We start from the raw sequence: 24,586 nt of genomic DNA, 5'->3' as shown, positions 1-24,586 counted from the left end.
CCTGAGTCCAACTTCAAGCCAACCTGAATAGCCAAGATAGAAAGACAGGGTCAAAGATCCATTCAGGGAGCTATCAACAAGGCAAAGACCCTCTGCCAGGCTGGAGGTGAATTTTTGCCCAGCCCAAAACATCTCCCAAGGCACAGAGTTCACCATTCCACCTGCCCCAAGTGCAGGTAGAACTACTGCCAGCAGGCTCTCTTGTCAGCAGTTTCACATGGAAGCAGCCCCAGTGCCATCACTGGATGATAATGGGCCAGATTGCCACACCATCTCCAGGCTAGTGCAACCCACAAGTGTGCCCTGGCCAGCTTGAGTGATGGGGTTGCGGGTGTAGCAGTGGCTCTGCTGCTGTGTCATGCCCTGCCTCCACCTGGCCAGTGTTTGGATTCCTCAGTCAGACTCATCTTCATGCTGCTCTGAATTGGTAATAAAACTAGTGAAACACTATGCCATCTTAGGAAAATAATTGAATCTGCAACACAAAAATCTTTTCATGTTGAAGGGTTTTTTTGGGGGGGGGGTCAGTCTGGATAATGCCCCGAGTCCCTTATCATTCTTGGGGCCCTGTATCCAGTGAGGGTTAAAATCTAATAAAGGAGGTTGCTGAGCTGGTCAGCCATGTTTCTTTGGCCACTAAGTGTCCCCATCAGCATCCCAAAACAATGAGCTAGGTTGCAGGAACTACAAGTAAGTAATGGTGCCCTCCAGGCTAATGGGTGGGCCTTTCCTCCAGACCCACTCACCTAGGTACTAATTATGAGAACAGTAGCCAGAAGAGTTATGTGTGAGGAAGCTGGAAGCAGGAGACACAGAGACATGCTTGCTCTCTGCTTAATCCAAAGCTGCAACTAATAGAGAAGCAAGATCTTCTGGGGTGTTCATGCTGCAAGGTTATGCTCAGGTTGTACATATGCAGAAAAAAAAACATAATATTAAGCCAATCCAGCTAAAGAAAAAGAACTGAAGAACTTTATTTTATTTTTAAAAAGCAATTGTCAAAAACTTTTCAGCTACCACTAGAAATCCAGTCAATTACAAATTGTTTGTACATCTAAGTTACAAAAGTTACAACTAAGAGAGCTAAGAGAAAAAGTTACAGCTAAGAGAGCTAAGAGAGCTAAGTTACGGCTAAGAGAAGTGCTTTTTAGTAAATAATTAAAGTATCCTTAATATTGCTGCTGCACTCTGATCATTTTTGTTGTGGTGCTTGTTCACCATCATCATCATCACTGGCAAATGCCATAGCCTCTTCTTTTCCATGGGAAGTCGAAGGCATTTGCTGTGCCTGTATTACATGTGTTGAAGTTTCACTTCTAAAGGGTGCTTTTATTGGTCTCGAATTGGCTGTGCTCTTCATCACCATCAGAGTCATCTTCATCACCATCAGAATCATCTTCTTCATCACCATCAAAGTTATCTAGGAAAGCCAATCCTCTTTTGAGGGGAGGGTGTTCTGTCGGATTTATAAATCCTGAACTCTTGGCATCGGTTAGCAGCTGCGGTGGCCTCCAATCAGCTCTGCTCTCAGGATGCTCTCCTTTATCCTCAGGTTGGTGATCTACAAAAGACACTCTGCGCTCTGTTTGTCTTAAAGATCCCAAAGTTTCTGCATCTGATATGGATATTGGCGTCAAGCCAGTAGAGCTCCCAGTATGTACACCTTCGGCATCATAATAGTCATCTGCAAAAGCCACTCTGCGCTCTGCTTGTTTGAATGATCCCAAAGTTTCTGCATCTGATACTGGTATCTCCTGCACTGGCCTCATATCAGCTCTGCCCTCAGGATGCTCTCCTTTATCTTCAGGTTGGTCATCTGCAAACGCCACTCTGCGCTCGGCTGGTTTTGTAGATTCTGCAGTTTCTGCATCTGATATGGTTAGCACCTGCACTGGCCTAAAGTCAGTGACACTACCAAAGTGCACATGTTCGTCATCATAACGCTCACCTGCGAAAGCCACTTTGTGCTCTCCATGTATTACAGGTCCTGGTATTTCTGATACGGGTAGCACCAGTATCGGCTTCAACTCTTTTATGATATCAGGTTTCTCTTCTTCACCATCACATTCGTTGATGAAGGTCACTACATCTTCTCTTTTATGGGGAAAGCATTCTGACTGTTTTGTAGATTCAAAAGTTTCTTCATCTGATATGGTTAGTTCCTTTTTTGGCCTCAAATCAATTTCACTTACAAATTTCTCTTCTTCATCAGCTTCAAATGTGTTTAGAAAAGCATCTTTTTTGTAGGAAATGTATTCTGGATGTTTTATCAATCCACTTTCACTTTTAAATGATGTTTCTGGTGTGCTTAACTCTTGCATTGGCATCAAATCTATATTTCTTTGAACCTGTTCTTTTGAGTCAATATCCAATGTCCCAGCGGAAGATTTTGGTTCTGCTTTTGACAAAGGATCTGTCACACTTTTAAAAGATGTTGCATCTGACTTCATTATGCTTTTTAATGATTTCACACTGAATGATTTAATACTAAATCTTTTTGAATGGTAAGATTGCGTGTCATCACCACCATAAATTGTTTTTGTGTATGAGGAAGTTAGACTCTGGAAGAAAAGAAATACAGTAAAATTATTATAGGGACTTGATAGGACGGAGAATCTGATGCAAACAATATATGATCTTAAGAATTGTCTCTGTCTTCATATACCCTGTCCCAAGGATCATCACTGTTCTTAGAAATTAAGAAAGCTACATCAAATTATATTGAAATCTAAACGTTTGCCTATTAAATAACAAAATCCACAGAATCTTAATGATGACTCAAAGCTCTTCCCACAAGAAATTGATAGCCAAAACAATTTCAGGAACATATTCTCTGGGTCAAAACTGAATCCCAACAAAATGAGTCACATTGGGTTGGTGGTTCTCTTTTTTTCTATAAGCAATTTTTATTAAAAGTTTTCAACATAAAATACAATAAATGTCAAGCAAATCTAAAGAAGAGAAATAAGAGAAATTCCCTGTCAGAGGCCCAGCTGACAATGACTATATTTCAGTGCCAAGCCAAAATCTAGCGTTTTTTACTCAGTAATCTGGGCCACAGTGATGGTCATGCAATGCTTGGTGTGCTTGTGTTGTTTGTTGGTGTTGAATAATATTAATTTCTGTAGCACTTCTAAATTAGTGCTAAAAAAAAATCAAACCTACACCAAGGGAAACTGCATAGCCAGGATCACCCACACTTTTGCCCTGTACGGATAGTACAAAATTCTGTGGCAAAGCCAGATTCTACTTGTTTAGAACAGAGTGTAGAATAATGGTATTTACCCCTAACGAAGGAGTGGGTGATTGCCAAGGAACTATGGTGTTTGTTATCACACATACAGAAGCATTAAGATAGTTTTTCGATGACTGTGTGGTTTCTCTTTGCAGCCATGGAATGAAAGCAAGGATGCTAGCTGCGGCAATATTGCAAACTCCAGTTACTACAAACCCAATAGTGTAGCTGCCGTACAAGTCATACATTGCACCTGCAAAAGAAAGGGGGGGGAAGGTTACTTTTCCAAACTTAATTTCTCAAAGAATAACTTCATTTCAACTATTCCTGTAAAACCGTGCACTATAATGACAAACCAAAAGAGATATTAATATTTCTTCCTACTTTCCGGGGCCACATCCCAAACACAGGCAGCATAGTAAAGAGATTTTGCTAAATAACTGTAAAGTGGGGGGGGGGGGGGGTTGGTTGGTTGATAGGAACTAACTGCCTAATAAAATAACAGATTTGCATTGGTTGATTTACCTGCAAAGGGTGCGCCAAAACAACTGCTTGCATTGACAACCATGAGAAATCCCCATGCAACTGGCATTTTCTCTGCCCCCATCAAATCAAACGTGAGGACAGGTAAGAGAACATAGTTTCCTGCATCAACAAATCCCAAAACAGAGCAAGCTGCTATTAGGGAGGGAAAGTTTGTACAGTGAGGAATGATAAAATATACCACACCTGGAAAACAAAACAAAAAAACTACATTGTAGGATATTTTATTACAAACATGTTTACCGATTCATTAAAACACATGACAATAACATTACAGCCTTGAAAGTCCACGATCCAGCCATTACGAAAGCTCAGTGCTCCTTACTCAACAAATTTTCGTTTCTTAAACAGCTTCCCATCTCTGAAGGTGCTAAGTAGTAAATCACTGCTGATACACTGGAGGTTTTTAAGCAGAGGTTGGATGGTCATTTGCCATGGATGCTTTAGTTGAGATTCCAGTACTGCAAGAGGTTGGACTAGAATCTCTATGATTCTATGATTGCTTAAACTCAGGAGAATTTCATAAGCAGATGGGCAGGGAATCAAAAGTCTATTGGGTTAACAACAGCCATTTTCTAAACTACACATTTGAATCTCAGATTACCTCAACAACTGCACTGTTATTCCTAGGCTTTTTTCAGAATACTTCCAAAATAAATAAATCCCATTGAGTGCTTTTTTACTCTGTTTACTGGGCCAGTGGTTTTTTTGGGTAGGATACATAAACAATATCACTGGTTGATCTCTTAATGGGCATATTTCAAATGGTGGTGGAACCCATATGATTCTTTTAACTGGTCACAAATCTTCTTAAATACTTGGGGGGAGACTACCTTTGCATACACAAGGTATGTATACTTCAGCATTAATCTTAAAAACAAATACTAGATAGTTGCTTTATTTATTGAGCCATTAAAGGGCAAGTATCCATGAAAATGATCAGTCTAATACTTGACCTAGAAATATAGAGGCCCTATAATTCTTATGATCAGCCTAGTGTATTGTTTTGAGATGACTTTTCTATCTACCAAATTCCATACATGCTGATAATTAAGAAGAAATGGAATATCCATTCCACTGAGCCTACCCCTAACTAGCCAAACCCCTCTCCCCCTAAGACACTTGACAGGGAAAAGAGAATGGAGTGGGTCCATTTTTTATCACATTTTCAACTTTTTACAAAAAGGCTTTGCACACCCTGACCAGAGAGAGAAAACATATGCAACACGCCATCCAGCTACGGAGACATGGAGTTCTGATTATACATGCCTAGCTGGATCAAGTAGTAGAACTTCATTTATTTCAGTCACAGTCTTAATCGGCAATTGTGCTCACCAACCTATATCCATGGGAGTAGCTTTTCTAATATTGACTAGTCTCTTAAAAGCTTCACACTATTCAAACAAAATCAAATAAATGCTTATGCTGAATACTTGCCGACAGACAATATGGACACTTGGTTAAGATACAGCCGATCGATTCGTTCAATATCACAGAGTTTTCCAAATAGAAGAGAGCTAACCATGCTGCTCACTCCAATTGCTACCATAATGTAGGATGCTTTCTCCAGTGGAATGCCCAGGTCACCAGCAAGTTTAATCTGCAAAATGAGGCCACTGAGTTTATATTCACCTCTGTATGCATTTGTCAAAAATACAATGTATATTTAAGGCAACAGAGTGCTGATTACAACTGAGCAATCCAGGTCATTCAGTGTTACAGTGATTCCTTGTGTAAGTCGGGAGTGTTTGAACGCACACTGCCGAGAGTCAGCAAAACATACATTAATGCAATTAATTGAGAATCTGCCAGGAAGCAGCAAACCTCCTACTTCTTTCTTCTTCTCCTTGCCGTCTCCCTCTTCAGTAGAGTCTATGAACAGATGCAAAGTATAGAGCTGAGGCAATGACATCATTGATTTGTCATAATAAAGGGATGTGATAATTTGCATCTGACAGGTTCTTCATAGAAAATAATTTTGGTAGCCATCTTTAAGCCTTTCTGCAGAGTAATTAAACAATGAAGGAAAGTGCAAATGGTCTCAAAAGGAACTGCTAAGGTACCTTTCTCGTGCTTATTTATCTATTGCATTGATATCTCTTCTTCTTCTCAAGGAACCAAAGGTGGAGTACATGGCTCTCCTCTTCCTCGTTTATTCCCCTACCTATGAGGTAGGTTAGGGTGAGAGGCAGTGACCGCCGCCCCAAGGTCACCCAGCGTGCTTCATGGCCAAGTGGGGATTTGTACCCTAGTGTAAGGGACTGGGCCGAGGAAGAGGGGTGGTGGAGACTGCCTCCCCATCCTGACCCTTCCAGGGAGGAGGAAGTGGAAGGCAGTATAGATTTCCAACAGGGGTTTGTAGGAGGTTGCAGCTCAGAGGCAGATGAGGTGAAAAGGTGGGAAATCATGGGAGAGCCGGAGCAACACCTGGCTGAAAGCATTCCAGACCCTCGCATCTTCCGGAACCCAGTGAACCTTAAAAGTAGGAGAGCAAAGAGTTTGAAGACAGAGGGCATATAGCAGCACCCACAGAAGAGACGGTGAGAATGACGGATGAGGGAGCCGCTGACAGCATCCTGACACCTGGTCTTCTAGCTGTTAGTCTGACACCCTGATCGCTACACCACATTGTTCTTGTTAGGTGACTCTGCCCCCCCCCAACCACTTTATTTGAAGTCTATTTATACCCTACACCTTCAGCACTGTAGTGTTCCCAGGCCAGCATAAAAGTCAACCTTTGCCAGCCTTCCCCAGGGTTATTTAAGATAAAAACAATAAAATATCCTTTTTGGTGCACTGATCTAAGATCACAAATATCTCCTCTTCTCAAAATGAAGACAACCAAGGACTTCACTTTTTTGTACCAGCTTTGTGCAACTCACTTTTTCTCAGCCACCACTGACCATCTGTAAAATGTGGATGGAGAGCACAGTTGTCGTAAAAGCACAAACTATAATGACAAGAAATTGCATATCTGGCATATAAATAGGTTATATATTATTATTATTGTAGTAAATATATTACCACAATACAGTTGTACCTTGGAAGTCGAATGGAATCCATTCCGGAAGTCCATTCGACTTACGAAACGTTCGACTTACAAAGCACGGCTTCTGATTGGCTGCAGGAAGCTCCTGCAGCCAATGAGAAGCCGCAGAAGTCTTTTTGGAAGTTCGGCTTCCCAAAGAACATTCAAAAATGGGAAGATTCACTTCTGGTTTTCAATTGTTTAGGAGCCGAAACATACGAGTTCCGGTGCATTCGAGAACCGAGGTACAACTGTACTTGCTAAAACTTTTTAAATTATCCAAACACTTCCTGGGTTTTGTTCCCAAGGAAGATACTTATTTAGAAGAATTTTATTATGAAACATTTGATTCTATGTTTAATGTTGTTGCATTGTAATCATATATACAATTACATATAAAATACTGCAGAAAAGAAGCATACTGAGGATTTTGCATGAAAACAAATGTACAAACTAGTTCTTACCATATGCACAAATGGTATGAAGAATCCAAATTTGGCTAATCCAAGAGAACAGACCCAAACCTCAAAGATACGATCTTTCCACAAACTTAAATCAACAATAAAACCTCTTAGTGGGGATGTTTTAAACTTTTCGACTACACTTGGATGAGCTCTATCTTTAAAAAAAAATACAATTGGAAACAAACTATTATTTGCATAATAATATTTACAAAATACCGTGGCTAATAAGGACGGAGGCCCACCATCAAGAAGCAGTAAAGTTGAGAAGACGTGTTTTAAACCCTAATCACATATATGCAGTTTCAAACACATACAGCCAATGCACAAACATCAAATTTGTACTTTTGCTTTAAGTACATAGAGACATAGGAAAATGCCTTTTGCTTAATAAAAAAGGTAAAAGATATTCCTCACTTGTCTGCATAACTGGTAATCTGACGTCGCCCTTAAATTTAGGAAGCTTGCTACAATAGAATTAAAATGCTCATATCTCACTAAAATTTCACAAAACAAGATGGAAATCTTCAACTTTCCCCATTGGCACCAAACCCTTTACCACCTGAATCCTGGGGAAAGAGGGGCTTCAGTTGTGGGATACTGGCCTAGTTTCAGCCACTGCATGACCTGGGAGTCCTGATCATGCTACTCTACTCAGCCCCTTGAGTACAGATTTTTTTTCAGCCAGGATTCAGTTCTGACACCTCTCAGATGGGTGCCATTGGCATCCTAAGAGAATGAGGGAGGTGTTCACGGTGAGTTCCTCTTTTTCTAGAATAATAGCCCTGTCTGAAGACAAATTTCTCACGTGTATTTCAAGTTCTTGTTCCCCACTCTGTAATGTCTCGTTCAACTGACCTAATGCCATTATAATGTGCATTCCCTGCTCTATTTCACATCACTGATGGCTGGCAAGGAATCACACATTACTGTATAATGGTATCAGGATGTGGGAGAAATTAGGATTTGTTAGATATCTAATGGAATAAATCAGACATTGTTGGTGGGGGAAGGGGGACAAGTGCACACCCTTTTCAGCTGCAGCCCTGTACTCTGGTTCTAACTCAGTAATTGCGTCTGCATCTTACAGATGATTCTGAGCCAATGCAAATTAGGCATTCTTAACATGAAAATGAGAATGGAACCATGGAAAGTCGTTTGCAAGGTGGGGTGATCAGGTAAGATAAATGCAAGAAGCAATTTCAGCATGTGCAGCTTTCCTTACTCTTCATTCAGGAGTGGCAAACTATACTTTCCAAATCTCATTTTCTTCTGTGGGGAACCTTTGGCCCTCCAGATGTTGCTGAACTACAACTCCCATCACCCCTGATCAGTTGCCATGTTTGCAGAGGCTCTTGGGAGTCGTAGTGCAGAAACACCTAGAGGCAAAGCTTCCCTGCACCTGCTTTAAACGGTTCGAGTCTGTCTGGACATTAAGATCTGCCTTGGAAGGCCTTGCTTGCAAGCCCACCAGTGAGACTGATTCAGCTGCCAGGCAAAAGAGACAAAATATTTTCTGTGATGACTGCCAGATGACCCTGACTTCAAATTTTTAAGCAGGGTTTCCAAACTTATTTATTTAGGACCACCTTTTCTTAATTATGGCCATCCTTCAAAGCAGGGTTGGGGAACCTTTGGCTCTCCAGCTGTTGCTGGACTCCGGTTCCCATCAGCCCCAGCCAGCACAGCTAATGGTTAGTGATTATGGGAGTTGTAGTCCAGCAACATCTGGAGGGCCATAGACTCCTTGTTCCTGTCTTCCTGACACATCTAGTTGGCCTGTTGCAAATGAAAACATATCTGCAACAGGAATATAACAAAGGCAAGAAGAAGAAAAACTAACTAAGACGACCAAAACTTTACATACGTTTTTGAAGAGGTTTATATGCAAATCCCGCAATGATGCATATTATTAGAATTCCGCTGTATACACGTAGACTACGTCTCCATCCAAATGTCTGAATTAAGTACTCATGAAGTTTATTCTGCACAAAAGTTCCTGCGCACCCTCCTGCCATCACCATTCCAGTTGCAAATGAGCGCTTTTTAGTAAAGTAAAGGCTGACCATTATCAGGCCTACAAAAAAAAAAAAACGGCAAAAGTTACAAAGGTTTCCCTGCCCCATCAAAGTCTATGCCAAACAAGGTTTGGTAAAAGAGTGCCATGCATGACTGAAAGTAAAAGTGCAGCTACAATTTTGTCAGGACTGCCATGTCTGCAGGGGGAGCCACCTAGTGGATGTGATGTGTCATGTCTTTTCTTTGAGTTAAGAAATATCAGTGTGGAACAGCGGTTAAACAAGAGGCCATCAAATCTCTGGGGCCCATGAGCTTATTTAGAAACTTGAGGAAATGCCATAGGAGGCCATTCCCCATATCCACACATGCACCCCGACAGCAACACCTACAGCCCATATGGGGATGCAGGTGGCGCTGTGGGTTAAACCACAGAGCCTAGGGCTTGCTGATCAGAAGGTCGGCGGTTTGAATCCCCGCGACAGGGTGAGCTCCTGTTGCTCGGTCCCTGCTCCTGCCCACCTAGCAGTTCGAAAGCATGTCAAAGTGCAAGTAGATAAATAGGTACTGCTCCGGCGGGAAGGTAAACGGCATTTCCGTGTGCTGCTCTGGTTCGCCAGAAGCGGCTTAGTCATGCTGGCCACATGACCCGGAAGCTGTACGCCAGCTCCCTTGGCCAGTAAAGTGAGATGAGTGCCGCAACCCCAGAGTCGTCCGCGACTGGACCTAACGGTCAGGGGTCCCTTTACCTTTACACCCCATATGACAGTGTGGTGAAGTGGGTAGATGAAGGGTGACAACTCACAAGCATTTTGGGTTTATGGGCACCTTCAGAAACCTGAAGAAGTGTCATGGAGGACACCCCCACCCACTGCAAACGCCTCACACTCTTCACACCTCAGCCCATAACACTCCACCCTGCTGTGACCTCCACATCACAGTGCCCAACACTGAAATTTTACCTCACAACACAGTGCTACACTGAAGCACACACTCTGCACACCCAACCCCCTCCATACACAGGAGATTGCACACCTAAACAGATATATATGCTTCAAATAAATAAATGTTATTCTATAGTAGGTACAGTGTGTGTTATTTTGAAGTACACAGCCTGTCAAAAAGACCAGATTAATTTAGTGGTTATAATGAAAAATATGAGGCCTGTATTATGGAGTGTCTTTTTTCTTCATGGACACACAGCAAACCTTTCAGAACAAAGAACAAATGCAACTGGCTAATTTATTGTGATTCAGGTTGCTTGACTGATTTTTTTCTTTTTTTAAGTGTTACCTGGAGTGCTGCCTAGGCTTGATCCTACGCCAACAATGATTCCCTGAGTGAAAAATAGTAAACGCAAATCATAGGAATAGGATGAACACATTAGACCAAATATGACAACCACTGCTCCAATTATTGCCACTTTGATGGCTCCATATTTCACCAGAAGTTTTCCAGATATAGGACCAAATATCATAATGAAAGCATAGCTGATGGATCCGATCCAGGCTAAAAAGAGACAAACAGCTGTAAATAAATGAAGGGAAATGCACACATGCCACGTACGATATAGTAAAACTGATTGCCATATGCTTCAGAGGTATGAAATACTATAACCCTTGAGGTCTATGAAAATGCAGCAACATATGCAAGCCACATTGTTTTGTTATTTCAACACATCAACAAGATGCAACAAGAAATATTAACTCCCTCCTTATTTTTTGTATTAACCCTTAAGGTTGTAGTCAATGTAGCGCTAGGGTGAATGTTCTGTCAGCACAAAGATTTCTCCTTGCGCAACACAACATCCCCCCACTTCCTCCCGCACACCCACTAGAGTAGACCTTTTGAAATTCACAGGCCTAGCTTAGTTAATGTTTGCTCATTTCAGTGGGTCTGCTCTGAGTAAAACTGAGCTGAACACCATCCATTATATCAAAGTCATACTTAATCCAACTGTAATTACCGGTAACATGTGACGATGACCTACCTATCCGTGAGTTGCTTGCATTGAAGGTTGTAAGAAGGGGCATCATATAAACGCCAAAAGCACTGTGGAAGCCACTGATAAACAAGGAATGGGTCGCTGCTGCCAACACCACAACCCAGCCCCAACCCCCGTCAGGAGGGGGGTATAAAAACGAAGCATCTGCATTTATCTCAGCCAGAGTTCTCTGTCGCCTCAAGCCATGTCTAAACAACAGTACCACAGATAGAAGTCTCTGCAGTATGGTCATGATGGAAAACAGAGATCTGTAACGGGGGGGGGGGGGAGGGTTAAAGGGATGTCTGTTAGCCTGAAAAACATGAAAAGGGTTGTTAATATATAGATTATATAATCTAAAAATCTCATTATTGATGCACAAAGACCTGCTGTGCAAACAAAGTTGAACTGGTTATAACCCACAGAAGAACTCACTTACTGATGATTAATTTTATAAAAACCTGCAAGTAACTCTGTTGACCATGTTGATTTTTAAAAAAAAAAAATACAGAGCATTCAGAGAATCTTTGAGTACACACTTCTAATTTGCTGCAAGATCCATCTTTCCACTTAATTTGGTGCATGCACTGTTTTTTAACATGATAAAATCCACCTCTGGGGCTTTTTGGGTTGTGGGAAGGTAAACAATGAGGTGGAGTTTTTACTGAGCCTTTAAGTATTATTTCCTGTTTCATTTCTGTACTGCCTCTTCCTCTTATAAGCATAATAATAATAATAATAATAAATCCCTCAACTGTTTAAATAATATGAAGAAAGTTAAGGCTTTATGTTCACCATACTGTTCCCAATTAAAACTGCTGGACTCTAACTCCAGTCATCCCAGGCCATTTGGCCATGCTAGTGCCAACGTCTGGAGGGCCAAAGGTTACACATTCGAGTCCCCAAACTGTTCTTCCCGCTACACACCACGGATGTGGTTTTACACTCTCCAGACCAACACCATCTATGGAGGGAGCTAAACTGGAGCGAGCACCGCACCGCACCGCACCGCACCGCACCGCAATTTCGCGAAAGGTGGGAGGTTAGTTGATGAGTCATCGAACATTCGAACCTTTCCGTTCTAGTCCACTGTTCGCATCCTAGCAGCCGAAGGGGGCCAAGGCCCCGCCCCCATTCCAAAGCGGGGGCGGAGACAATGGGGATGTGGCCACACACACATTCACACGGGGCGGGGCTGCTTTATAGGTTGCCACAGAGATAGAAAGATGAGAAGCACGCTTCCTTAAGGTTCCAACACTCGAGGCTTTCGTCAACCGCGTTGAAGTTTTATTGCCATCAAGTGGCATCTAAATCTTGCGAAATAAGTAAAGAAGGTCAGTGCGTCGTCAAGGGAAGTATATAAAGTGCGCCTTCCTTCAATGCAGCGCTACTTCTTGGGGGAATGTTTTGAGACCACTTAAGTGGTATTACTACCCTTGGCGCAACTTGAAGAGCGTTTTATAAGGTTCTGGTTTGTCTTTCTTTCTTTCTTTCTTTCGAAAATTCAACACAGTCCTGGCAGAAAGTAACGATTGCTGTATATATATTCAAGGCTGGGCGGGCGATCTTTGCTCCTTCGGGTGTTACTGGCAGTCCTGGCATAATTTAACAGTCCTGGAAATCGCCGAAAGATCGAGGATAGACTACCCCTCCCTGCTTTCATTCTTCTTGAAAATGCACGTGCTTGCATCGATCAAAACAACTGCGTTGCGAGGTCGACGGGATTATTAGCTGCTTTCTGAACAGTACAGTAATTTTTCCTCGGACCAGTCTGCCTCTCAGATGCTTTCCAGGCGTGACTTGGCTCGGGTTGAGAGAAAGGGACTCCTATGGGTGGGGAGTCTCTCTCTAGGAACGCCACCTACCCGCGAGCACAGACCATAAGTCAATTGATGCATCTATTTTGCTGTGATTCCTGCATTGCTGGGGGATGGGGATTGGTTCCTACAATTCTATAATTTGTTTGAACTGTAGAGATTCTGCACTGACTGGAAATAGCTCTCCGGGGTTGGAGGTAGGCTTTGCTCCTAGCCCTACCAAGCAATGCTAGGGATAGCCCTTTTCATGCAACTCCTGAGCTACAGCTCTTCCTCAAATAATCCTCCACTCTTGTTGATATCTCACTCCTGCACAATAAAAATTAGAAAAGGAATGACCTTGTATTGGAACACCTCCCAGCCCCTTTGCAGCCCAGGGATGAGCTATCTTTGGGTGAGCAACAGTTTCAGCTACAAGGAAATGAAACAGGATTTTAAACTGGTACACATATAACTTGATTTTTTATTTATAACAGACTAATGAGAAATCAAGGAAAGTTTAGATCTAAAATTCAGAATTTGAAGGTATCCATTCATCAGATAAAACTTAAAAAATGATGTACCTTCACCTTGTTTTTATCATTTATTTCTTTATTCAACATTTTTGAAAATACAAATTGAAAATCAAGCATAACAAAACAGGCGCAAAGGAAGAGTATTAACAGGTCTAAGGCACCACAGTGACTATTTATACTGATAATCTTAAACGTTTTCTCCTTTAAAGTTCATTTGCAGCATTTTTGTTTACAGGGTTTCAAGATAAAGAGAGAAATAACTCCCAATGTCTGTAGTCTGGTATATAAGGGATGGAGGGCAGTCATTATCCTTTACACTCGACCAATCAATAAAAAAAAATGTCCTGTATCTTCTCATATGGCTCCTTTATCATTTGCCCCCCTCATTACCCTTAGTTTTTGCATTTTTGACTACATATGATAAAATTAATTTAAATGATAATTCTAAAACCCTATTACAGGCCAGAGAGGGGACACACGCCTATTTTGATCAGCAAAAGAGAAGCCTATTCCCAGTGGTCAACAGGTGCCATTGCTAACAACTTGTCTTAGCCAATTCAAGAAAGCAGTGGGGCAAACCATAACAGTACACTTTCAATAATTCTTATAATATCAATAGCTGAAGTGGAACTATAACAAAACAAACACAGGAGCTGGCTGCACCCATTAAAGGAAGAAAGAGTCCCTGCATTTCCAGAAGATGGCAATCTTGTGTTTTTTTCTGGTATGTCTGAAGAGAAGAGGTATGAGAAGAGAAGAGGCAAACACCCAGAAACCTGGTCCTACTATGGGAACAGAGAGACTGGCTTTATTCGAAATGTGTAAAGAGCTATTAGCTACCTTTGAAACTGACCAGTTTTCTGTGGCAGAAGCTTATACAGGCATGATGTATTAAGTGAACTGGTTTGAACAGAATAAAGAAGCCAGGGTATCTGTGTGTGGCCTGAATAATGATTCTACCCGAGGATAACAATGTTGTATACACAATAATCCATTATGTCATTCACAAACTTCACTTGTCTGTCTGGAGTGGACAGTATCGGAACTGATCTTTGAACCAAGGGTAGTTCCACAGTTCATATGTCTCACACAGCACAGGCTTGTAATTATTTTCACAAAGTAGTTCCTGAACTTCACACCAATGAATGCATAGAGCACAGGGTTCATACCACAGTGCAGGAATGCCAGGGTTTCCGTTACATATTTTGCGTAAGCCAATTGCTTTTCACTCTGACAAGCTTTGTCCAGTTTCCCCATAGATTCTGCTGTCACCAGGAGAACCATATTGTAGGGAACTTGGCACAGCAGAAAAACAACCACGATGGAGATAATCACACGTATGGCTTTGCTTCTTTTGGAATTCTGAGCCTGCACTAAGGTTTTGACAATGAAGGTGTAGCAAAAAACCATGAACAACAGAGGGACAAAAAATCCAAATAAAAGCTGGAAACTTAATATCAGCAATTTCACTTTTACATTGGAGTTTGGACTGGATTTGTGATCACAAATGTATGTGGTTGCATTGCCTGGAAGTGTGTAGCTTTCACTGAACATGAAAGTAGCACTTGAGATTAACATAGAGGACACCCAGACAGCCAAGCAGATCACTTTACTGTGGGCTAGACACCTTGCCCGAAGTTTAAATGACTTTATGGCCTGCACAATGGCAACATACCTGTCTATGCTTATGCAGGCCAAGAGCAACATGCCACAGTTGAAGTTAATGGCATAGATACCTTTGGTGAGCTTGCAGAGGAAATCCCCAAAAATCCAGTTGTCCAAAGCATAGTTTACTGCCCAGAAAGGAAGAGTGAGAACAAACAATATGTCCACAATAGCCATATTACAGAGGCAGACATCAGTTACAGAATCAGACCTCTTATATAAAACAAATGTCATCACTACAAACATATTTCCCACGAACCCCAGGACACAGATCAGGGAGTAAGCAACGGGAAGAAAGGCTTTTGTAAAGTTTCTGACTTCATCCTTGTCACATGGCATTGCAAACTCAGCATACAAATCGGAATAATCTGTGATGGTTGATCCTTCCTGAAAGGACAATGGATTCCGTTAAACTCACATTTCGGCAAGCTCTGATTTAGGTAAGGAAAACTTTTGGTAAAAAAAATATTTGGTCTTCATTTTGTTTGGTTCTTAAATGTACATTCTGAGGCAGGGGGAAAGGCCCGGAATATATGTAGTGGGAATGGAGAATCGCCAAAATTAGGGCAGGGACAGGATTTCTTTGTTATGGAGAGAGCAAGGTACATAGAATGGCACACATGTCTGTCTCAAACTATGACCCAAAAAAACTTCCTGTACGAGGCTGAACACACTCCCTCACTCCATCTAATCTAGCAGAGAACCTGGGCTAGCAAGCTTGTCGTTCAGAATGTCGTCAATTCTGTTATAACACTGCTTAACTTCTGATTGCCTTCAGCAAATCTCCATAAAATCATGATATCCCACATAGCCACAGCAAAATAAGTTACCACAAACACTGTTAAATGTGATCGCACAGTTTGGTCTCAAAACTTTCCCACACAGTAACGGTCTTACTGACCAGTCTTCCCCTTCCCCCACCCTTAAAAAACCATCAAGGCACAGTTAAAGTGCATTTCCACATGTACCCTATTCGTGTAGTTTTATATTCACACACTATAGGATGTGTGCATGTAGAGGAAGGAGGGAGAAATACATATATTTAATAAACACACACAAAGTCATAAATGAATCAGCAATTAGATTAGCACACTTAGGGGTGCCATACATCCAGGAATTCCCAGACATGTCCTCTTTTGGGGGTCCTACATGCCCATCTGGGGGGGGGGATTTTACATTTGTCTTGGATTTTTGGTTTAAAAAATAAATTGTGCATGGGCAGCTTTGGTTCAGGCTCCGGCACAGGATCTTGGGGTCAGCGGCAGTGGAGGGGCTATTGGGTGGTTGCCCTAAAAAAGCTCAGCAACTTTTAGCGTCTGGCTTTTTACCTCTGGCAACCCTAACACTGAACACATTCCTGGGCAGTCTAAAATACAATATTGGAATAAACAGAATTTCGTATAATGGGTTGCACCCCCATATGATGCATGAGTGGAAGGCAGATCACCCAATGCATCTTTTCTTTCCCCTTCTCTCCATTGCAGTCCCTGGTATCCCCTTCCCCAGAGGAAAATACTGTGGACCAAATACTGGGGAATTCCTCTGGTTGTGGGGAGAGGAATCTTGCTCCACTTGAGCACAAGATTCCTCCAGCCAATTTGAGGCAATTCACCTCTTCCGTTGCAGCCCCAGATTGCACAGTCCACTGTGTTTGGTAAGTCACTTCAACTCCAGAGGGGCTTTTCTGGGGGTACAGAGAAGGAGGGTGGGGAGAGAAAGATCCATTATGTGAGCTTGTGCATTCTGTTTGTGCAGTGTTTGTTACAACCTAATACGCTTAGGAATTATGGACGCCTCTGTGAAATATTTTTCACTGAAGTCCTGCACAGAGGATGGTTAGGACGGGCATTTCAACCTAGTCTGAGTTATATGCAGTTGGCAGACTTGCTTCAGAGAGCTGGTTAGGGACAGAATAAGGGGCAAGAAACTTAAACTATTAAATAAACATAATCTCCTGTGGTCTCTTGTACCCGGCATTTGTCTCCAGTGAATGTGGCAAATCTGTTGGTGTGGTAAATATATATATTTCAGAAGCAGCCAGGAAAAAGTTGACCGATGAACTGGAGCGAGAAAAACTGTCATTTCCATTGTTACAGTGCAGTTCCATACATGTTTATCAAGTTCAATGAGAATTACATTGCAAACCTAACTTAATGGGACTTGCTCCTACCGGTAGGTAAGTGGAATTAGGACTGCAGCCTAAGGGGGCTTCCAAATTGTCAGTTTTCAAGTGAGATTCAGTCGCTTAAAGGTAAAAGGTAAAGGGACCCCTGACCGTTAGGTCCAGTCGCGGACGACTCTGGGGTTGCAGCGCTCATCTCGCTTTATTGGCCGAGGGATCTGGCGTACAGCTTCCGGGTCATGTGGCCAGCAAGACTAAGCCGCTTCTGGGGAACCAGAGCAGCGCACAGAAACGCCGTTTACCTTCCTGCTGGAGCGGTACCTATTTATCTACTTGCATTTTGATGTGCTTTCGAACTGCTAGGTGGGCAGGAGCAGGGACCGAGCAACAGGAGCTCACCTCGTTGCGGGGATTCGAACCGCCGACCTTCTGATTGGCAAGCCCTAAACCACAGAGCCACCCGTGTTTCTTATTCAGTCACTTACACAGGCAAATTTGGGTTGCACAGATCAGACTTTTGCATCAAGGAAAGTGAGAGGAAATGCAATGGAAAGTGTCAGGTGCCACTGGTTTTGACACAACAACCTCTAGCCAATGTTCTCTTATCTTCCTGCAAACAAATCAGGATGAACGTGCACAATCTAAAATTCCCTCAAGTCTCACGCCAAGTATGCACAGGTTGCAGCCTCAGAGGAAGAAACAGAATTGGCTTTGAAGTTCAAGGCAGCTCTGCTTGATCTCCCTCACCGGTTTCAGTATACATAACATTGCTTCCTCTTTTACCCTCTGTGGTGAAGAGAACTGAGTTCAGCAGAAAAAGACATACCCCGCTCATTATGGTGCTCTGTCTTCCTTTTGACCAGAGAAGACTTGTAGCAATGGCAGTGACAGTTGAGTTGGATTTACAGAAAGTCTCTGCAAAGAAAGGAAGTCGATTAGGAAAATGAAACAGGAAAAGTATGTGTCTCATAAGCCCAACTGGTCAAAGTCTAGATCAGTGTCTCCTTTAACTTTTTGAAGTACACTTATTAGCTATTGTGTTGTCTTTGATTTCATAAGACTCTATGTATGTTAGTTCTCCCAGAATTTCAATATGTGGAATAACATGGAGCACTGAATCCAAGTAGGTCAGACTCAGAGCTATTGAAATCAACGGCTGTGATTAACATGTCCATTGATTAACATGTCCATTGATTTCAATGAGTCTGAATATGATTTGGTTGAATTTAATCTGGACTTTTTACTGTTTAATGAACGTGAACAGCTTAGCACAAATCCCTTTATGAATAATTTTTTTAAAAAAAATAAATAAATATTTTATTTTTATTTTTTATATTGGTTTGTTTGCTGCTGCTTTATTATGAGAAAGTTGCATTTTAGTTGTTGAAAGCAAATCTGAGCAAAGGGAAAGTAGATGGGTGTTTCTAAACCAACCTTTTTCCTCCAGTGCAGCCAAGGTGATCTACATACAGAAGTAGCTTTCACTTCTTCTTCTTCTTCTTCTTCTTCTTCTTCTTCTTCTTCTTCTTCTTCTTCTTCTTCTTCTTCTTCTCCTCCTCCTCCTCCTCCTCCTCCTCCTCCTCCTCCTCCTCCTGCTCCTCCTCCTTATCTATTTCCTGCCCTTCACCCTAATGTCCCAAGGAAAGTCACAACATTAAAATACAACATTAAAAACACAAAAACCACAATCCTTAAATCAGGTGGGTCCTACAGGTCAAGTGTCAAAAGCCAAGGTAAAGGTGTGCCTTCAGCATTCACCGGAAGCTGTATAATGTATAATGAAGGTGCCAGATGCACCTCTGTGGGGAGGGATTTCCACAGTTTAGGGGGTGGAGAATGTAGCCCCATTGCATCCTTCAAGTAGCACAATGGGTTAGTGCATCTGGCTAACCAGAAGGTTGGGGGTTCGAGTCCACCCAGTGACATCTGTGGGCAGGATTCCTGTATTGCAGGGGGTTGGACTAGATGACGCCTGGGGTCCCTTCCAACTCTACAATTCTGCTTCTATGAGTCTATGACACTGCAACATTCATCCAGGTCCCATGGAACTGACTGTATGCATCTTCCCATACAGCTGTGAAACACACATCCCAGTGCAAGGCAATCAGCTGTTACACACAAAAGTGTCCTATGTCAAGAGGTAGACCAGGGCAAAAATGACATAGAATAAGTGAAGATGCAGATTTGGGTTTTTTTTTAATGACTTGCTGTTGTTTTTTTAAGTTACTGCATATGGGGGGGGGGTGGAATAAAGTGTAGAAAGTACATGAAACTGAATGAAAAACTCAGCATAAACCAAAGGCTGCAACACAAGAAAGCTTACTGTGAAAAGTGAAAAGTTTTGGCTGGGTGGTGCTAATGAAGATGAATCTCCTTGTTGAACAAAATAAGTGTATCCAGTAATGTCTGAATGGTTGCATGCGTGCGTTGTGGCTTCCTGTGCACACAACACAAAGTCCTAAGCACAGCACATTTCAACCTTAAAAGTTGTTTCAACCCATTTACCTGGGATCAAAGTTAAAGTGCCTGGACTGTTGATCTTATTTATTTTATTCCATTTATGAATAGCTTCCTGTAAAACAAAATGTTTTTTTTAAAAAAATATGGTAAAGAATTAGTTCATTACTTTTATATTCTGCCTTCCCATCAGAGAGCTCAAGATGGTGTATGTGAGGATAAAAAGGAGGGTCGCAGGGCTGAATGTTCATCCAGTGATTTTCATAGCCGAGTGAGGATTTAAGCCTGGCTCCCCAAGACATATAGACTAGCCATTACACCACAGTTCCTTTCTATTTACTGTAGACTATGTTTGGTCCAAATAAATCTAGTAAGGAAGGATGATACCTTCTGCAGTGAAGCTAGATTGAAATACTTAATTTTGCTTCTCTGCTTCTTTGTTTGAGTATTTCATTTGCATGTTTATCTTCTAACAACCCCATTGCCTCTCAGGTTAGTTCCCTGCCTTGATGCATTTATAGCACAATCCTATACAGATTTACCTGAAAGTAAACCTCGCTGTGTTCAGAGGAATCACTGCCCTTGTAAGCAAGTTTAGATTTACAGTCTAAAAGAGGTTTTAATTAATAGTTTGTGGAACAAGCAAATTCTAGCAATCATATTATGAAATCTGATTATTTCTTCACCTGAATTACTGTCATGGTATCCATTAAGCAGACATATATACAGTGCTTTTTCTGGGGGGACGCACACCCCTAAACATTTTATGAATCTTTGTACCTTTGTCCATTTACTGTATTTATTTTTCCCGATTTGAACTATAAAATGGTGATTTCCTTGAGTCAAAATGAGAGTACGCCTAAACATTTTTTTTAAGAAAAAAAGCACTGCATATGTATATCAGTGCATTATATTCAGCAACAAGAAAATATCTGAAGAACTTTAGCTTCTATCGTGCCTATTGCAGTAGATGGACTTACCTGCTCAGTGTGATACCTTTTGCTGTAGTTATTAAAATCTGCAGAAAAAGAGAGATGTTTCCCAAGCGCTGAAAACACATATAAGGTGTTTTCTAAAGCACCTTGCCTGAAAGTCTGTTACACATGCAAATAAAACCTACACATTGAAGCCTTTGTTCTTCTGTCTCAGTTTGAAAAAGAACATTGACTTTGCTAGTGTGGTTACTGCGGTTTCCCAAATCTCACCATGTGTCAGCTCTTGGCTACCACAAACCAAAGCAAATTAACAGATAAGCTGAGAGAAAACAGGCACATGAAACTCAACATGCTCCAAATAGGCTCCCAGGTGCAAGCAGCTTTTCCTGTCCCCTGCTTCTAACCTTCACCACAAACACACAACTTATTTTAATAATCTGCATAATTGCAAACAGTTTTATACATACAAATTAGCTTGCCATTTCTGTACAAAAGATATGCAGTTTGGTACGTGACAAGTATTCTACGCATCTTATTTCATGTCTTACTTAGGTAAGTTTGTGCCTACAAACAGTGCTGAGTGTGACTTTTTTCCGCTGCAGAAGTGAGTCTGGCTTCTCAGCAACTTTCCACTTCAAATGAGGGCAGATACCGGTACCTGTTCTGAATCAACGCTGATTTCCTTTTCAACGTGGATGTCTGCCTTTTAAATAGAGTTTTCATGCCTTCAGTCATGATGCGATCAAATGTTGGCTTCGCACAGGAATTTGAACCTGTGCCCCCTGCACCAATGTTTTCGGGACTCCAATTCCCAATGATCATGGGGAATGGGAGTTGCAGTCCAGCAACCTCTGGAGGGCCACAGATTCCCCACCCTTGGTTCAATTCCTGTTTTCAAACTTGAAAAAACTCCTGAAAGAAGGGGTGCACATGGCCCTACGGAGAGGGACTCTGATTCTTATGCTGTGTGTGAAGCATCTAGACCAGGGGGGTGGGAGAAGCGGCACCTAGGAGAGCTCTGCAGCCCAGCTGGTTTGAGGGGAGAGAGAGAGATCACACACTGGTTTAGGGGTGGAGAGGAGGAGGGAGTGTCATACAACTATATACATTACCCTGAGCTCAAGGGAACTTACTCCTAAGTAACATGCATGAGACCACAACTTTAAGCTGTAATCTTGTGCCCACCTTCTTAAGAGTGAAAGCCATCCCGAAGTAGGACATGCCAGAATAAATAGGCACAGGAATGGTTTTTATCTTCTTAAAATTTATTATGTATTCTCACAGCAGTTCATTCCTCCTTCCTCAGAATATGTATCCCCCCCACCCTTTAAGACTCTTTCTTGGAATATATTCAGTAAAATAAATGTTACCAAGTAATGCTGACATGCAATGCACATTTATTTTGGTGTACATTGTTTCCAAGTATGTTAGACATACTTAGAATCACAGCACAGTGGAGTTGGAGGGACCCAAAGGATCATTTAGTCCAACCCCCTGCAATGCAGAAACCCTGACAAACACAATCTGTTTATAAACACCCAATGAAGGAGAGGCCACTACTTTCTGAGGGAGTCTGCTCCATTGTCAAGCAGCTCTTACCCTCACCTCTGAGTCAGTCAACAGGCATTGGAGTAGGTAGCTTGTGCTGAATTTGAGTGATAGGCACTAGACACCTCACTCCTTCGTCTGACTTTCCAAGCAGTTCTTTGTTGCTGGGTTTTACTTCTTTAGCACTCTCCTGTTTTCAGTTGCCTCATCACCCCAAATAGTTCAACCATGTTCTTGAGGTAGCTGCTTGTTTCATGGATGTCCACCACCTTAGACCTGTTTCTACTATTCACAATAGCAGCCCACACAGTATTCTTTTTATTGGTTAATTAGAGCTTGAGTTCAACCATGAAATACATAAATAATAATGAGAAGAGTTCCTATGAACACATATAGAGCGCTGGTCCCACTGCCTCTAGTAATACACAGCCATCGTGACTCAGTCATGGATAACCTTGACCTCCATGAATTTTTCTACCATCGCCATAACTTGTGGCAGCGAACTCCATAGTTTAAGAATGCACCATGTGAAACAAAGGCCAAGGGATGTGGTTTCCACTACACAGGATCTCCCTGTTTAAAAAATAACTTTTAAGTATTACTTCCATTTCTGCTGTTTAGGCTTTATGTGCTTTTATAGTATGTCACTGGAACAAAACCAATGATACGAGAGAGATTTGGGGGAACCTTGTGATTGCAGAAGTCCACTCCCCCCCAAAAAAAGGGTTTTAGAAAAAAACCTTTAGAAGCAGGAGTATCCCCCAAAACAGCCCAACGGGGACTGAGCATGCTCAGAAGCCATGGACTGCTGACAGAGCATTGTGGAGGAAGGCATGGCTGACTGATTAGAGCAGTGATCAGGAGCACCCCATGTGGAAACCTTTTGTTGTTGGTCTCATGTGCAGTTCTAGAATTAATACCTTTCAATTCTAGAAGTCTTTCTGGATCTGGCTTAAGCGTTTTGAGCTTTGTTTCACAAATAAACTCATCTTTCATCGTGTCCCAGGTAAAACAGGAAAAGGCGACACCTGGCACAATCTCCCCATCGTTGTTCAATGCAAATGAGCCAATATTTCCTGAAAGACAGGAAATTGTCTTTCACATCAACTCGCTGCAAGTCATAACTTCAGTTTCTTATTTGAAAAACCAGAAATCACATTAGCAACTCTTTCCAAGACCATTTGTTAAGTCTGAAGCACTTCCAAGAGGTGGGAACATTTAATGTGATTTCTCGAACACATAAAAAAGGTAGGGATATGATTATAGCTTCAAGACCTTGGGTGAAATTCAGCATTGTGCTCTTCTGGAAATTCTATCTACACAAGGATTTCAGCTTGCCAGATGGAACAGTTGCCCCTTCTTCTTCTTCTCCAAGCTGTTATGGGGGTAATCCTGTCAAACCCCCCCCCCCCCAAACCAGTATCAGATAGTGCAGGTGGAGGAGATGGATGAAGCCCCATTGTGCTAGTGGAAGTCCTCACACTGAGCTTCTGCTGATGGGGCTAGTTAGATGAATCCTACCCCCCCCCTTTTCCTGGACTAGTTTCCTAAATCCATGGCTTATTTAAAAAAAGAAAAACAGCTTTGCTTTCCAAGACTGTTCCAGATGCATACTTGCCTTCCAGATGCACACCCATGCCAGAAGATTCTGTTGTGCAGCACACTACACAGAAAAAGACACGGCCCCTAATTGCAAGAGATAAGAACATCTGGCTTAACACCCACCTGAGCTTTTGCACTCATCTGCTCAGTTCCTTGTTTTACATAATTTGGTTAATGTGGTTAATTATCAGTCATAAGATTTCAGAAATTTTCTCTCTATCTCATCTTGCAGTTAGTATATGCGGTAAGAAAATGGTAGAGATGAGAAAATAGGTCATCTGCCATGCGATAATGCTGAAGAACTGCAGAGAGAAATTTCTTCCAAAGCCAATATGGTAAACATCATCTGACCTGAAGATGGATGATGATACTCAGTCTGGGGAAGAGGGATTTATCTGTCTGGAAAAGTAGGATCACAGCTGCTAAGCCTTGTGTTATGTGTTCAGGTTTTGGTTCTTCCGTGTAAACTGGCGATAAGGCAGAAGGATGAGGTTGTATTTCTAGCTTCTCTCTGATGAGGGGGGTGATTTTGGAAGGGAATTATGCATAAAGCACTAAACAGCATGTTTAAAAGGAAGAAACATGTAACAATTCCCCAGTCTTTTAAGTGAAGAGAGTAATCCAAAAAGTTATAAGGCATCATTATTCTGGGCCCTTT

General features: G+C 41.9%; 2 protein-coding genes across 3 annotated transcripts; both read right to left on the bottom strand.

Annotated features, from left to right (window-relative positions):
- Positions 1-1,316: 1,316 nt before the first annotated feature.
- Positions 1,317-11,520, bottom strand: LOC117044623. The gene is made up of 8 exons (XM_033145430.1): positions 11,274-11,520; positions 10,577-10,792; positions 9,135-9,344; positions 7,271-7,425; positions 5,216-5,378; positions 3,761-3,964; positions 3,286-3,488; positions 1,317-2,561 (listed from the first exon to the last, which is right to left on the bottom strand). The coding sequence occupies exons 1-8, from the start codon at positions 11,518-11,520 to the stop codon at positions 1,317-1,319; spliced, it is 2,643 nt and encodes an 880-aa protein (XP_033001321.1).
- Positions 11,521-14,365: 2,845 nt separating this feature from the next.
- Positions 14,366-18,904, bottom strand: CCR6 (C-C motif chemokine receptor 6). 2 transcript variants are annotated; one of them, XM_033144172.1, is made up of 3 exons: positions 18,821-18,904; positions 18,213-18,301; positions 14,366-15,651 (listed from the first exon to the last, which is right to left on the bottom strand). In XM_033144172.1, exons 2-3 carry the CDS (start codon positions 18,219-18,221, stop codon positions 14,599-14,601), a joined length of 1,062 nt encoding a protein of 353 aa, XP_033000063.1. In that variant the 5' UTR covers positions 18,222-18,301; positions 18,821-18,904; the 3' UTR covers positions 14,366-14,598. The 2 variants fall into 2 exon arrangements, with proteins under 2 accessions (XP_033000063.1, XP_033000065.1); XM_033144174.1 differs by lacking the exon at positions 18,821-18,904 and having other exon boundaries at positions 18,213-18,346.
- Between the last annotated feature and the right edge of the window lie 5,682 nt (positions 18,905-24,586).

This window comes from Lacerta agilis, chromosome 3, assembly GCF_009819535.1.
Source record: "Lacerta agilis isolate rLacAgi1 chromosome 3, rLacAgi1.pri, whole genome shotgun sequence".
Lineage (NCBI taxonomy): Eukaryota > Metazoa > Chordata > Lepidosauria > Squamata > Lacertidae > Lacerta > Lacerta agilis.
The sequence above is the reverse complement of the archived record's forward strand: the minus strand, read 5'-3'. Positions and strand labels throughout refer to the sequence as shown.